This window comes from Protopterus annectens, chromosome 1.part1 (genome assembly GCF_019279795.1).
Source record: "Protopterus annectens isolate FY-2018-M chromosome 1.part1, PAN1.0, whole genome shotgun sequence".
NCBI lineage: Eukaryota > Metazoa > Chordata > Ceratodontiformes > Protopteridae > Protopterus > Protopterus annectens.
In genome coordinates, this window is record NC_056726.1 from 1,096,760,911 (window position 1) to 1,096,778,080 (window position 17,170).

Sequence of the window (17,170 nt, forward strand, 5' to 3'; positions counted from 1 at the left end):
CTAGGAATTTTGCCAGTGAATGTGTTATAGAACCTCTAGCATTGACAATAGGGCAGAAAGGGGGTTGATGTATGTCCTTATGTATATTTGGAACCCCAAAAATAGTAGGTGTGATTGGAAAGTCCATGGTTAAAAATCGATGTTCTTCTAAAGTGATGAGACCATCGATTAAGAGGTCTTCGAGAAAACCATGGACTTTCCTGTATGCTCCATTTAGTTTGTTCAGTGAGCTATGTGCATATGTCATACTACTCAAGATTTCTTTCATCTTCTTTACATAATCTGTTTTCCACATAAGGACAACACCACCCCCTTTATCCAGTTTCATGACTCTCAATTTAGTATTTGTTGACAAAAAATTAAGTTCCATTTCTTCCTCAATGCTTAAGTTATTTTTAGTTCTTTGCTTATACATATTCCCACAGTGGGTCTGGATGTCCAACTCACATACCCCTTCAAAAATGTCCAGAAAGGGGTGAGTGGGGGGTTATAGGTACTGGAAATGTGTAAATATATATATATTTCCACAGTGGAAACATGGTTTACTAGACGATACCTCCTCCTGAATGCTAAAAAAACAAAACTTCTCCTCTTTACCCCCACCACTCGTACCTCCCCATTACACTTCACCATCCTGTCTAACAACAATACTGTTATCACTCCAGACTCTACAACTAAACTGCTAGGCATAACCATTGATAACAATCTCTCTTTTGATCAACACATCAACAACACCATCAAATCTGTAAACAGAAAGATGGGATCCTTATACCGTATTAAACCATTTCTCACCCCTTCTGCTAGAGCTACTATTGCCCACTCCCATCTTATATCCACTCTCTTCTATGCCTCTCCTATCTTTACTAACCTCAAGAAATCTAACCTAAACAAACTAGCAACTTGTTATAATAACATTGCCCGCTTCGCCACTGGCAACCCCTTCAGAACCCATCACTGCCTTAATTTGAAACATCTGGCCTGGCTAGAATTACAAAACTGTCTTACACTCACACAACTTATTATTGCCCACAAAATTTTGTACCAACCTGATAACACCCCTATTCTATCACAGCTTTTACCCCCTTATAACAATCTTACCTCCCTTTGTTCCTCTTCTAAACTCTTGACCAAACCCATAAAAGCTCACAACCTAGCTGGTGACTCTTTATTCACTAATACCGTAGGCCGAATATGGAATTTACTACCCAGGGATATAACTCAAATCTCATCCCTACCCATCTTCAAACAACAAATCAAACTTTATTTCCAAAATCACTGGCTTTGCTCATGTAGTACACCTGACTAACTTTTCTTGCCCCCCCTTCTGACCTTTAACCCTACCTGGTGCCTACTACCTTCCTTTTCCTCTTCCATTCCCTCGAAGTCACTCTTTGCTCTGACCCATTTCTCTAATCCTCTCCCATATCCTCTTGCTTGTCATTCTTTTCTCTCATTTATTGACTTCTATCTCTTCCCTCTCTTCTTATGCTACTTTTCTTTTCCACCTTTTTCTTCACCCTCTTGCATATTTTTTTCTTATTATAGTAGTAGCCTTATGGCATAGCCTGTTTGAAATTAGTAAAATGCCTGGATACTGTCCTATCTCTAGTTACGACTTTTAATATAATGTGCCTTCATTTTTGTTATTTTAAATTTTATCTCAAAGTTTGTATTACCAATTTAATATGTTTTATTACTAATTGTCTTATTTTTCCTTTGTGCTTATCATTAATATGTATCATTGTTATGTTCTATGTGGAGCTTTTCTCCCCGGGCCTCTACTGAAAATGGAAATATATCCAGCTAAACTAGCCCGGTCAACAAATGTAAAATAAAAAAATAAAATAAAATAAATATATATATATATATATATATATATATATATATATATATATATATATATATATATATATATATATATATATACATTCTGTTAACTGCTCTCAGTGGCATGTTGTATTTTTTTACTTGTTAACCTAGAGTATTTCTTATTTTACTTTCTCTGTAATGTTCATCACAAATTGTTACTTTTGTAAACTATGTATCTACTCTCGTGAAGCCTTTCTACATGGGCATCCAGTGAAAAAGAGCTCTGGCTCAATTGGATATTCATGGTCAACAAATGTCTAATAAATACATAAAAAATATGTTGTAAGAATGAGGGAGTTTACAGTAAGTGGACAGTCTGGTAGATATATATGTTGTAGGAATGAAGGACTTAAGCAATAACCAACAGTGGAGAGTGGGTAATGCTGGATTTACCCACTGCTGGTGTGGTTTGGTTACGAGGGTGAAGCCCGAGTGACCAAAGTGAACAGTGGGTAAATTCAGCATTGCCCACACCTAGCCGCAGGTTATTGCTATTATACAATGACATTATTTAAGAAAAAAATACTTTTCTTAAATAATGTCTTTGTATAATGTGCCCATGCTGCCCTCCTGCACTTTGAAGGTATCTGGGGCTTTTATGATGGACTGCGCACGCATATGGGACTTGTGCTCCCACACTTTATGCAGTACATTGGTGGTGTGCAAAGGTCGAAATGAAGAAAGGAAAATCTCCATTGCTTCTTCTTTTTTTTAAATTGAATACAAAAAGGAAACCGAGAGATTTTTTTATGTTGGGGAGAGTCGGTATAGAAAAAATAAAAGGATAATCAGGTCATTTTTTTAAGTTTTCCAGAAAGTGCCTGATTATCCCTTTATTTTTGTCTGCGTTGTCTCCCTCATTTGATTCAAGTCTTACAGTTTCTTTTTATATTCAAAAAAGAAGGAAAAGTAAAAATACTTATGAGATATACTAATGGGAAAAAGTCCAGGCAACCTGACTTCTTTCTGTTACTATACTTTCGATTTACAACAGGCATGCTGGTTGGGCTGGCCAGTCAGCGTGCTTGTTTTTCAATATTAATGGCCAGTCATCATATTATTTACAATAAATGGACAGTGTAATAGCTATATATACCACAAAAGAGCAAAGTCATAAAATCAGCAAAAATCCAGTCCAAAAACCTTCTGGAACACTATCACAAAAATCCCAGGAAATCAGTCCTCCCCCCAACCCTCCTGTGATAGTATCTCCCTTGATACAATTTACTTCATTGATAGCATAGCCTTCTTCAATAACAAACTCCCTCCAACCTCGCTTAGCCTCCTATTACCTGTCGCTCTACATTTTCCTTCAACCAGTTTCTACTTCCTTCATAAAATCCCTCCTGTGCAAGCTCAAGCCATGTTCCCCCTCTGTAATCTTCCTAATGAAGTCCTAAAAATGGCTGCTGACTCAATTGCCTACCCAGTCTCAATAATCATTAATAGATCCATCAAGGAGGCTTATATCCCCTCTCTGTGTAAAAAAAAATCATTCGTCCTTCCTCTCCACAAAGGTGGCATCTCCAGAGAAATCTCTAACTGCAGGCCAATTCCTATTCTTTCACCACTATCAAAAATTTCTAGAAGAATGTGTCCATAAACAACTTCAGTACCTACTTGATATTCATTTTTCGCTCTCCCACCCAACATGGATTCAGACCAGCACACAGCACTATAGCTGTTCTGCTATCCTTTACTGACACTGTCAGTAAAGCTTGTGATGCCGGAAACTTTGCTCTTCTCTGTTCTTAGATCTATCCAAAGCCTTTGATACTGTCTCCCACCCCCAACTGTTATCCTAACTATCTCTTCTGGGCTTAACCAAAACATCCTTACAATGGTTCACTAACTACCTCTCCAGATATCATTCTGTCAAATGGGACTCTAACTTCTCTCCTTACTTACCAGTTAGCACTGGGGTACCCCCAAGGCACAATATCAGGTCCACTTCTTTTCAACATTTTTATTAACCATCTTAATACTGTCACCAAACAAGCCACCCTAATTCAATATGCTGATGACTCTACATTAATCTGCTCTGCCAGGACACTATCTCATCTGCAGAGCTTAACTCGAGAAGTGTTCAATTCCATTGAGTCTTAGCTCACCAACAACTATTTACTACTTAACCCCCAAAAAATGACACTTCTACTATTTTTACCAAAACAATTTTCTCCGGATGCACTAACTTTGCTGTTACTTCTCTGAACAAGACTTAAATCAGTGTGGTTTCACATACAAAACAATTAGGTATAACTATTGACAGCAGTCATATGTTTGACCTACATATTAGCAACAGCATAAAAAAGGCTAATCAAAATCTAGCATGATGTATAGATCTTAGGTCATCTCTAACTCCACAAGAGTAACTCTTGCAATGACCTATCTCCTATTCTAATGAATCTTCACTCTTTCCTCAAAGCAAAACTGTTATGCTAAAATAGCTTAATATGCCACAGGTCAAGCCCACTACTCTCACCACTAGTATGGTCTCAAGTCCCCAAATTGGCTCGAACTACCCCACCTTCCCAACTTCAATCAACTAGCATTACCTCACAAAATACTGTACAACTCATTTTCACAAACTACATCATCACTACTTCAACACTATATTCCATCTCGTGACGTGTGCTCCTGTCGCATGTATTTACTTTCTGTTTACAAACCTCTAAGATTTAACGGGCTTAGTCTGTACTTTCACTGTGTTGCCAAATCATGGAATAGCATTCCAGAAGCAATCATTTTTACCCCACTACTATTCCTTTACATCTAGGCAGCAATAACATCTAACCAGTAACTGGACCTGCCCATGCCCCACATCATTAACCAGTAATTGGATCTGCCCATGTCCCACACCACTAACCAGTAATTGGATCTGCCCATGCCCCACACCACTAACCAGTAATTGGATCTGCCCATGCCCCACACCACTAACCAGTAATTGGATCTGCCCATGCCCCATACCACTAACTAGTAATTGGATCTGCCCATGCCCCACACCACTAACCAGTAATTGGATCTGCCCATGCCCCACACCACTAACCAGTAATTGGATCTGCCCATGCCCCACACCACTAACTAGTAAATGGATCTGCCCATGCCCCACACCACTAACCAGTAATTGGATCTGCCCATGCCCCACACCACTAACCAGTAATTGGATCTGCCCATGCCCCACACCACTAACCAGTAATTGGATCTGCCCATGCCCCACATCATTAACCAGTAATTGGATCTGCCCATGCCCCACACCACTAACCAGTAATTGGATCTGCCCATGCCCCACACCACTAACCAGTAATTGGATCTGCCCATGCCCCACACCACTAACCAGTAATTAGATCTGCCCATGCCCCACACCACTAACCAGTAATTAGATCTGCCCATGCCCCACACCACTAACCAGTAATTGGATCTGCCCATGCCCCACACCACTAACCAGTAATTGGATCTGCCCATGCCCCACACCACTAACCAGTAATTGGATCTGCCCATGCCCCACATCATTAACCAGTAATTGGATCTGCCCATGCCCCACACCACTAACCAGTAATTGGATCTGCCCATGCCCCACACCACTAACCAGTAATTGGATCTGCCCATGCCCCACACCACTAACCAGTAATTAGATCTGCCCATGCCCCACACCACTAACCAGTAATTAGATCTGCCCATGTCCCACACCACTAACCAGTAATTCGATCTGCCCATGCACCACATCATTAACCAGTAATTGGATCTGCCCATGCCCCACACCACTAACCAGTAATTGGATCTGCCCATGCACCATGCCATCTCAGTACTCTTTTCTATTCCCATTTTCCACACTCTTAATTGACTTTCTTTTGATATATACTACTTCCTTTCCTGCATTACCGACTTTCTAGCCTCACCTCTCTTTAATTCCTTAACCTTCTAATGTCCTTTCTTTATATTCTTAAACTAACCTTTATCTATCCCAGAATTTATGACTCAAATTTACTACCTAGTTCTCTTGCCAGAAAGAGTATATGGCTTTCACAATCTATTACTTATTCTGTTAGATATTTTTCATGCATCATTATATAACATGCTTATTAGGAACTCTCTTCTATCTTGTATATAATATATGGCCATCTTTATTGCTTGCCTCATATTTTGCTTATTTTCTTTTATTGTATTCACAAATTGTACTACTTTGTTATTGTCTTAATATTTGTTACCATTGTTTGATTTTTTTTATTCTGTTTAATGGGTAACTACAGCAGAGCTGGTAAGGGAGACAGCTAGAAAAGTGTTTGGTGTGACATCTGGACAGAGGAAGAAGGACAAGGAGACATAATTGTGGAATGAAGAAGTACAGGAGAGTATACAGAGGAAGAGGTTGGAGAAGAAGAAGTGGGATTGTCAGAAAGATGAAAGTAGACAAGAGTATAAGGAGATGAAGTGAGGTGAATGGTAGAGAGAGAGAGGTGTGGCAAAGGCTAAGGATAAGGCATATGAAGAGTTGTATAAAAAGTTGGACACTAAAGAGGGAGAATAGCACCTGTCTAGACAGAGGGACCGAGCTAGGAAAGATGTGTAGCAGGTAAGGGTGTTAAAGGATAATGAGGGAAACATACTCACAAGTGAGGAGAGTGTGCTGAGCAGATGGAAAGAGTACTTTGAGGGCTGATCAATGAAGAGAATGAGTGAGAGAGAAGGTTGGATGATGTGGGGATAGTGACATGATGTGAAACAGATTAGCAAGGAGGAAGTGCGGACAGCTATGAAGAGGATGAAGAATGGAAAGGCTGTTGGTCCAGGTGACATACCAGTGGAAGCATGGAGGTGCTCAGGAGAAATGGCAGTGGAGTTTTTAACCAGACTGTTTAATGAAATCTTGGAAACTGACATGATGCCTGAGGAGTGGAGAAAAAGTGTTTTGGTACCGATTTTTAAGAATAAATGTGATGTGCATAGCTGTAGTAACTACAGAGGGATAAAAATGATCAGACACAGCATGACGTTACGGGAAAGAGTAGTGGAAGCTAGGCTAAGAAGGGAGGTGATGATTAGTGATCAGCAGTATGATTTCATGCCAGGAAAGAGCACTACAGATGCAATGTTTGTTCTGAGAGTGTTGATGGAGAAATATAGAGAAGGTCAGAAGGAGTTGCGTTGTGTCTTTGTGGATGTAACATATGACAGGGTGCCTAGAGAGGAGTTGTGTTATTGTATGAGGAAGTCGGGAGTGGCAGAGAAGTATATAAGAGTGGTACAGGATATGTATGAGGGTAGTGTGACAGTGGTGAGGTCTGTGGTGTGACTGACAGATGCATTTAAGGTGGAGCTGGGATTACATCAAGGATCAGCTCTGAGCCCATTCTTATTTGCAATAGTGATGGACAGTTTGACATACAAGATCAGACAGGAGGCCCAATAGACTATGATGTTTGCAGATGACATTGTGATCTGTAGTGAGAGTAGGGACCAGGTTGAGGAGACCCTGGAGAGGTGGAGATATGCTCTAGAGAGAAGAGGAATGACGGTCAGCAGGACTAAGGCAGAATATATGTGTGTGAATGAGAGGGTGGACAGAGGAATGGTGAGGATGTAGGCAATAGAGTTGGTGAAGGTGGATGAGTTTAAAAAATTGGGATCAACAGTTCAGCATAATGGGTAACAGGAAATTCATCACTGGTTTGGCACCTATGTCTCTAATGCTTACAAACAGCCTGTAAATGGTTCATCTGCTAGCCCCTGCTTGTAAAGGTTTTGTCTCCCAATCCCCTGCTTACACCTTTCATGGGAACCAGAACTTGTCAGAGATTTGGGATGCATGGCTAGGCTTAAAATGGCCCTTGTGGTTGTTAGCGTAGTAAAAACTTATGAATCTATGAACTATGAATCAGGAAAATCCAACTGGGTATGAGCCCATTTTCAATGGAAGCCCAGGGAGAAAATTCCACAGTACACATTCTTCTACTCTTTCTGCTGTTTCCATTAGAGGTCACCACAGCCGATCATCTCTTTCAATTTCTTCCTGTCCTCTCCATCTTGCTCTGTCAAATCAACTGCCTGCATGTTCTCTCTCACCACATCCATAAACCTTATCTTAGGCCTTCCTCTTTTCCTCTTACCTGGCAGCTCCATTCTTAGCATCCTTTTCCCAATATAACCAGCATCTGTCCTCAGCACATGTCCAAACCAACGCAATCTCGCCTCTCTGACTTTGTCTCCAAACCGTCTAACCTGAGCTTACTCTTTAATATTCTGATTCCTAATTCTGCCCATCCTTGTAACACCTAGTGAAAATCTTAATATCTTTAACTCTGCCACTTCCAGATCTGACTCCTGCCTTTTTGTCAATGCCACTGTATTCAACCCATATAACATAGCTGGTCTCATTACGCTCTTGTAGACCTTCCCTTTCACTCTTACTGGTACTCGTCTGTCACAAATCACTCCTGACACTCTTCTCTACCCACTCCATCCTGCCTGTACTCTCTTCTTCACCTCTCTTCCACACTCACCATTACTCTGAACTGTTGATCCCAAGTACTTAAACTCATTCACCTTTACCAACTCTACTCCCTGCAAACTCACCATTCCTCTACCCTCCCTCTCATTTACACACATATATTCTGTTTTAGCCTTGCTGACCTTCATTCCTCTCCTCTCTAAAACATATATCCACCTCTCCAGGGTCTCCTCAACCTGATCCCTACTCTCACTACAGATCACAATGTCATCTGCAAACATCATAGTCCACAGGGCCTCCTGTCTGATCTCATCCGTCAACCTGTCCATCACCACTGCAAATAAGAAAGGGCTCAGAGCTGATTCTTGATGTAATCCCATCTCCACCTTAAACGTGTCTGTCACTCCCAACTCAGTCCTCACCACTGTCACACTACCCTCGTACATATCCTGTACCACTCTTACATACATCTCTGCCACTCCTGACTTCCTCATACAATACCACAACTCCTCTCTAGCACCCTGTCATATGCTTTCTCTAAGTCCACAAAGACACAATGCAACTCCTTCTGACCTTCTCTGTATTTCTCCAACAACACACTCAGAGAAAACATTGCATCTGTAGTGCTCTTTCCTGGCATGAAGCCATACTGCTGATTACTAATCATCACCTCCCTTCTTAACCTAGCTTCTACTACTCTTTCCCATAACTTCAAGCTGTGACTGATCAATTGTATCCCTCTGTAGTTACTGCAGCTCTGCACATAGTTTCATAGTTTCATAGTTTAGTACTAAGCTAACTGCCCTTGCAAGCCATTTTAAGCCTAGCCAATTATCCCTTGTGAGATTTAAACCCTGCACCTTGTGTTTGTAAGGCAAACACCTTAGCCATTAAGCCACCCACATCACCCTTATTCTTAAAGATAGGTACCAACACACTTTTTATCCTCTCCTCAGGCATCCTCTGACTTTGCAAAATTTCATTAAACAATCTAGTTAAAAATTCCACTGTCATTTCTCCTAACCACCTTCATGCTTCCACAGGTATATCATCTGGGCCAACAGCCTATCCTTTCTTCATCCTCTTCATAGCTGTCCTTACTTCCTCCTTGCTAATCTGTTTCACTACCTGATTCACTACCCCCACATCATCCAACCTTCTATCTCTCTCTCTCTCTCTCTCTCTCTCTCTCTCTCATTCTCTTCATTCATCAGCCCCTCAAAGTACTCTTTCCATCTACTCAACACACTCTCCTCGCTTGTTAGTATGTTTCCCTCACTATCCTTTACTATACTTTATCACCCTTAACTGCTGCAAATCTTTCCCAACTCTGTCCCTCTGTCTAGCCAATCAGTACAGGTCCTTGTCTCCCTCTTTAGTGTCCAAACTCTCATACAACTCTCCATACGCCTTATCCTTAGCCTTTGCCACCTCTCTCTTTGCCATGCGCCTCATCTCCTTATACTCGTGTCTACTTTCTTCATCTCTTTGACAATCCCACTTCTTCTTCGCCAGCCTCTTCCTCTGTATACTCTCCGTATGTCATCATTCCACCACCAGGTCACCTTGTTCTCCTTCCTCTGTCCAGATGTCACACCAAACACCTTTCTAGCAGTCTTCCTTACTAGTTCTGCTGTAGTTACCCAGCTATTCGGTAACTCTTCACTGCCTCCTAGTGTCTGTATTAACTCTTCCCTGAACAATCACCCTTTTTTAACTTCCACCATTTAATCCTTGGCACTGCTTTCACACTCCTCCTCCTCTTCTTGATCACCAACGTCATCCTACAGACCACCATTCTATGCTGCTTAATTGCACTTTCCCCTGTCACCACTTTAGGCTATAATCTCCTTCATACTGGCCCTCCTACATAGGATATAATCCACCCGTGTGCACCTTCCTCCACTCTTGTACGTCACCCTATGCTCCTCCCTCTTCTTAAAATAAGTATTCACCACAGCCATGTCCATCCTTTTCGCAAAATTCATAATCTTCTGACCTTCTGCATTCCTCTCCTTAACACCATACCTACCCATCATTTCCTCATCCCCTCTGTTCACTTCACCAACATGTCCATTGAAGTCTGCTCCAATCACTAGTCTCTCACCCTTGGGAACACTCACCACCACTTCATCCAACTCACTCCAAAATTTTTCTTTCTCATCCATTGCACACCCAACTTGTGGAGCATATGCACTAACAACATTCATCATTACACCATCAATTTCAAGCTTCATAAACATCACTCTATCAGACACTCTCTTCACCTCCAAAACCTCTTGGCATACTGTTGCTTTAGGATAACCCCTACCCCATTTCTCCTGCCATCCACACCATGACAGAACAATTTGAACCCGTTTCCTAAACACCTGGCCTTACTTCCCTTCCATCTGGTCTCTTGCACGCCCAATATATCAACCTTCCTTCTCTCCATCATATCAGCTAGCTCTCTCCCTATACCAGTCATACTGCCAACATTCAAAGTTCCTACCCTCACTACTACACTCCTAACCTTCCTCCTCTCTTCCTGCCTTCGGGCATGCCTTCCCCTCCTGTTCTCTTTCGGCCAACAGTAGCCCAATTTCCACCAGCACCCTGTTGGCTAAGAGTACTGGTGGTGGTCGTTGTTAACCTGGGCCTCGATCATTCTGGTATGGAAATATGAAATGTTTTAGTCATAAGTCATTTGGCAGAGGTTTTATACTGGATACCCTTCCTGATGCAACCCTCCCCATTTATCTGGGCTTGGGACCGGCACAAAGACATGCACTGGCTTGGGCATCCTCAGTGACTGGGTTAATCAAATACAAGTGCAGGATAAGTCAGAATAAATTAAAAAATGGCACTTAGTTTTGTAGATTCTCTCAGCAGCTTTGGAATCAGCACAGGTAGATGCAGAATGCTCAGCATTTTGTAGCTCGACTAAAACAATTAAGTACCACAGAACAAAAGTAAAATACAAACACTAGAATTGACCAATCAACCCTTGCTCCTGAGATGTTCTTTAAACACCCTAAGTCAGACCAGTTTCAACCAGTTCACTTACTCATTCTAAATGCAGGTAGGCCTCAGCCAACACAAGGTGGCATAGTAGGAAACACAGAAATCACACAAACTGAGCTGGATACAGCAAAACCTGTAACTAGACTAGGCTAGAGATATTTAAATTCTGTTTAGGTCAATTTAGCACAGGAAAACAGATACACATGTAAAGAAATATCAAATAAATATAGTACTCAGTGTAATTCTAATTAATTCTGCAAATCTCTGGACTAAAGTGGAGAGTTAACCTGCTTGACCTTCCCTGTGGACAGCCTGCAAGCACTTGCCTTGACCTTCCCTGTGGTCAGCCTCCAAGCACTTGCCTTGACCTTCCCTGTGGCCAGCCTCCAAGCACTTGCCTTGACCTTCCCTTTGGCCAGGCTCCAAGCACTCACCCTTCTCAGACAGTACAGTAACTATCTTATGCTCTCACTCACAGATGATGATTTCTTACTCAGCACTAATTATTCTATTTATGAGAAATGAAAATGTTTAACACATTTGGTGGCCTTATTCTCACAAAAAATGGACTGTGTGCAACATCCACTTCCAGCATACTCTTAACCAACCCACACTAAATGTCTTGTGCTGAAATAATAAAATTATTGCCAAAGCCTCCTTCTCCAACTAAGACTAGGTATTCATGAAAATCCAGCACTACATCACCTATTTGCACACTTTCAGCAAAGATTCACCAAGAGATACACCATCTCTTCCAAAGACATGGAAGTCGAATTCCAAAGACATGGAAGTCAAATTCCAAAGACATGGAAGTCAAATTCCAAAGACATGCATCTGGAGCATTTCTCCCTGGGCCTCCACTCAAAATTGGCTCTGTCCAAGTTGTACCTTCCTGGTAAACAAATGTTGAATAAATAAAAATAAAATCTCATATTTAAATATAATGAAAATTTCAAAACACACTACCCTAGTGGTCCTCCAAGAGAACAAGCCAGTCAAAAGACTTTCATATCTAATATACTAAGGGAAATATGAATATAAACTTAAAAAATACTATTAGGTCTACTAAAGCAGCCTGTGAACTTAGGGTAGCATCTGAAGCTAAGGACACTTACAGACCAGTTACAAAGCATTGTTTAACTATGTTAGGAAACTATGAAATAACACTGAACGTGGCTGTGAACTACTTTATAATGACACCACCTACTCTGATACAATAGGCTTTGCTAAATTAGTAGCAAACATGCTCAGTGTTCATTGTACCCTGCAGGTGAATATCCAAACTTCAAGTATCCCTACATTTCTTAATCCTCCCACCATCACCAATGAAAATGTATGAAGGTGCTTTCTAAAGCCAAGAACAGTTAGTCCATGTGACTTGATGGATTATTGTCCAATCAGCCTGATGAGTCTAATACACAAAGACATGGTTGAGAACTGTCAGGTCTATTAATTTATGCAAGTGAGCATTAGCTTGGCTTTATCAAGGCTAGATGCTGTCTAACCAATTTGGAGAACGTCTTTGGATGGGTTACACAGGCTGTTGACACTTTTCATGCTGTCCACACAGCATACCCTGACCTGGCCAAGGCATCTGATGCAATGTCCCATGTAAGCATAGTTAGTAAGCTCAATGCATTAACAAAGTAATCCCTTTGTTTCAAGATGGATATCAAATTGGTTAAAACACAGAACCTACACAGTAAGGGTGGCAGGTGTTGGGACCTATTTTGGTCAGCATTTACTTTTCTGACTTCCAGACCTTTAGTTGTGACCTCTGGAAGAGAAGTATGCAGGTGATTGCAAACTAGGAGTCACTGTCAAGTCTCCCCCTGATGTCCAAATACTTCATCAACAACACCCGTAAATACCTGGTGTCTAAAATGGGCTCAAATTAAATGGAAAAAAAGTATAATATTGTCACATTTAGTGGACAAACCCTCCCCGGTCATACAGCACTAGTAGTATTCTTCAACATGAGCATATTGTTAAGGACCTTGGAACTTGGGCTAACAAGTCCCTCACCTTTGGTCATAATATAATAAGAGTAGCCAGGCAGTACTTCTCATTAGTTCAGCTAATAGCCAAGGGAATATCATCTAAAGAGGCCATTGTCTCTGTATAGTCAAGATTAATTAGGCTATTTCTACAGTACAATAACCACTTTGGGATTCGCTGCTCTATACATATCAAACAACTAAAAAGACTCTGGAGGTTTCCTAACTAAGAAGATCACATGTCTTAAACCCCTAAGATACCATAAAATACTGTAAACCCTGTCCATTTATTCAGAATCTTATAGATTCCTTAGAGGATATCTGTGCCATACCACCCATGACACTAGTGACCCACTAGTAATCCACAAACCTAATAGTGTTACTAGTACCAGAAACAGACATTTAAATATTCATTTAACTTTATTTTATCCTTAGTTTATTTACTGTTACATGATATTCTTTGTACCTTTGGTAAATATGTCTTCTTTTTGCATCCTTATATCCCTCTATTATGTTTACGATCCTAATATAACCTACATTCACCACTGCTTTAAACATTATTTACTTGAAACTTTATGTTCTTAATGGGATGTCTGCTGTGATAATGTTTCTGTATGGAGATTTTCTCCCTGGGTCCCTGCTGAAAATGGGCTCTGGCACAGTCGAACTAACTTGGTCACCAAAACATAGTAGGTTCATCACACAACACCTACCCAATACCTGCAACAGACTCCCCATAATCCTATCACTGCAGTGGATGAATGTATTCTGCAATTGCACAGAATATGGGTTTACTTGATAATGAGATTTTAGATTTATTTATTTTTATTTTAACATTTGTTTACCAGGAAAGTCTGACTTAGAACAAAGATAATTTTCAGCAGATGCCTGGGGAGAAATGCTCCAGTTGCATGTCTTTGTAATGTGTGATTTAACGGGAGCACCAGGAGGAAACTCACACAAATGCAGGGAGGACAGGCAGACTCTAAACAGTAGGTACCCCAGCTGAGAATGAAACTGGAGGACTTCTTGTTGTGATGTGGCAACACAACCACTGCACCACTGCGCCATTCAAATGTACATCAGACACAGCATTTAACAAACTGAGCTACTGAACCACTAACATTTTTTCTTTATCTTGGGGTTGCAATTTATACATTTCTAAGAAAATATGACTCTGCATGGTAGCGTTTCTACATCTTATATGCTGATTTTAAATCACAATAAAATTTAGCTGTAAATCACAATGAAATGGAGTTGAAGGCCTTACCTTTGATATCAGAAATCCATCCATGTACTTAAATAGTTCTCTATAGGTTAACGTTTCTTGAGAAGTCATTATTTTGCCACCAAGCTGCTTAGGTATCTGCAAATGTACAAATGTCATGAGTGTCTAAAAAGCAAAGGGCCACAAAAATCAGTTTTAGTCATTTTAGCAGCCGTATAATTACTGATATAGCTGTTTGACATGGAGAAGTTCCAAGACTGGTTGTCTGTGTGTAAACCATCATATGTTCATTTCTACAGGTCTTCCATACATCTGAGGTACCTTAACCTCAGAATTGCTTTTTTAATGTATTTGCATATTTTATATTTAAAATAAAAGTGGATGTCTGTTATGGTATCATACAGAAACGTGGTACTCACACAGTGCCATTTACAGAGATACAGAAGAAAACCTACTAGTTTGTAGCGGGGAAGGGTTGCACTCACACTTCCTAGTGATGCTATTAGAGAAGGTTTGAGAATGCGAACCATCTTAAACAACTAAATAAGTTATGAAATGTCATTCTTTCAAAATACCACCAGTTTATATACAGTCAGTATTAACAACCACACTTTTCAAATGCAAACATACTTATCAAATAAATAAAACATAAACAGAAAGTCACACATAAGTGATAATTATGAAAGGGCAAAAACATTCAGACAGGGAATTATTCCCAGTAGGAAGCCACAAAAATGTTCAGACAGGGAATTATTCCCAGTAGGAAGCCACAAAAACATTCAGGCAGGGAATTAGTCCCAGTAGGAAGCTTCAAGAGGGGCAATGCAGTGGGCAATAATAAAAATTGTAATGACAAAATTTCACAAAAAGGAATCACCATTCTGTCTCATAGGTTCATAGGTGTGTACTAGGCTAATGGCCCTGGGGCATTTACAAGCCTAGCCATAGGATTACCCTGGCATCATGCCGCCTGACCTTAGTTCCCAGTGCCTCTGTCGAGTAGAGCCACTGGTGTCATTCCCAGGGTGTCTTTTCTACTTCTCATCCACTCATCAAGGTTTCTCTTGAAGAGGGTCAGTGAGGTGCTCTCCTTGACATGTATGGGAAGTCTATTCCATAGCATGGGCAGTCTCTGGGTTATGAACTTGTCCCTCCAGTGTGTTCTGTTGATTGTGGTAATGAGGCTGAGGTCTCTGGAGCATGTTGTGAAGAGGGATTGGGATTTCTTTAGATGTAGCATTTCTAACAGCGCTGGATCAGATATGGCTTTGTAAGTCAAGCAGAGATCGCCTCTAAGTAGGCAATATCAGACAGAGAATAGTTGGAGTTTTATGAGTCTGTCAATATAGGACAAGTGGTTAAGGCCTAGGATCCTCTTTTTGAGGTACTTTTGGAGCCTCTCCAGTTGTTGCAGGTGTCAAGTGAGGTACATCCCAAACAGGGCATTGTACTTGATGACTGGCCTAATGAGGGAAGAGTAGAAGGAGACAGTGACCTCTTTCTTCCTGGATGTAAAACCCTTAGTAATGAGATGTGCCACATAGGACTTTCTGACCACAGTGGCAATGTAGTGATCAAAAGAGAGGTTGCTGTCAACCTGTGTTCCTAGATCTCTTATAACGTAATACATAGTAATTCATGGGAACCTGGATTTTCCCAAAGGGGATGATGACACATTTTTTTCCATTGAGCTTAAGGCCATGGTTCTGGTCTCAGTGAGGCCATTCTTTAGGATGTCAACATCAGGGAGTTAATAATAGCTCCCAACTTGCAATCGTCTGTGAACTTTGTCAGCCAGAGACCCTTCTTGTTGGCCTGGACTTCAGAGAAGTAGATACCAAACAGGAGAGGACCGAACCCTGTAGGACTCCATCATGACTAGTTGGCAGTCTGACTTGGAGTCAGCTACTCTCACACTGTGGGTTCTATCTGTGAGCCAGTTTGCAACCCATCTAGTGATATAGGGGTTGATGCCTAGCTTGGGGAGTTTTTCTATGACTCCTGAGTGGGGAATGGTATCAAAGTCCTTGGCCAGATCAAGGTAGGCTGTATAAACCACCTTGCCTTCATCCACAACTCTGGTGACTGACTCAAAGAAGTTGACCAAGTTGAGCAGGCATGATCTACCATTCACAAAACCAAACTGTGCGGGATCCAGAGTTTGAAGATTCCTTATATCCTTGTTTATTGGGTCCATGATGATGCGTTCCATAGCTTTGCATATTAGACTCATCAGGCTAATGGCGCGATAGTTCCCATGGTCTGTAGTCACTCCTCATTTGTGGAGAGGGATGACTGTAGCAGTGTGCCATTCAGTAGGGACAAAGCCTGAGGTGAGGCTGTGATTGAACAGGGCACAGAGGTGAGGTGCCAGTTCACTCTGTAGTTCATGTAGAACACAGCCAGGGGAATTGTCAGGTCCCATAGAAGCTGTATTCTTGACCTTGAATGGTCCTGTTTTAACCTGTGTAGCAGTAATACTGGGTGCCTGGCAATCTACTGTTATTGTGATTGGTCTTTTGGGGGGAGAGAGAGGTAAAGTTGGCATTGAATCTGTTGGACAGTATATTGGCAATATCTGTTGGCTCGGTATAGGAGGTACCATTGTGCAGTGGCTTAGAGCAAATC

At 41.1% G+C, this 17,170-nt stretch overlaps 1 protein-coding gene across 1 annotated transcript in view; it reads right to left on the reverse strand.

Annotated features, from left to right (window-relative positions):
* The window catches only part of LOC122815448 (acetylserotonin O-methyltransferase-like), a 485,689-nt gene extending 471,014 nt beyond the window's left edge, over positions 1–14,675 (reverse strand). Inside the window, exon 1 of the mRNA XM_044087953.1 lies at positions 14,585–14,675. Within this exon, the coding sequence (XP_043943888.1) occupies positions 14,585–14,653 (69 nt within the window). The 5' untranslated portion in view covers positions 14,654–14,675. The remainder of the gene's footprint in view (positions 1–14,584) is intronic.
* Positions 14,676–17,170: the final 2,495 nt, after the last annotated feature.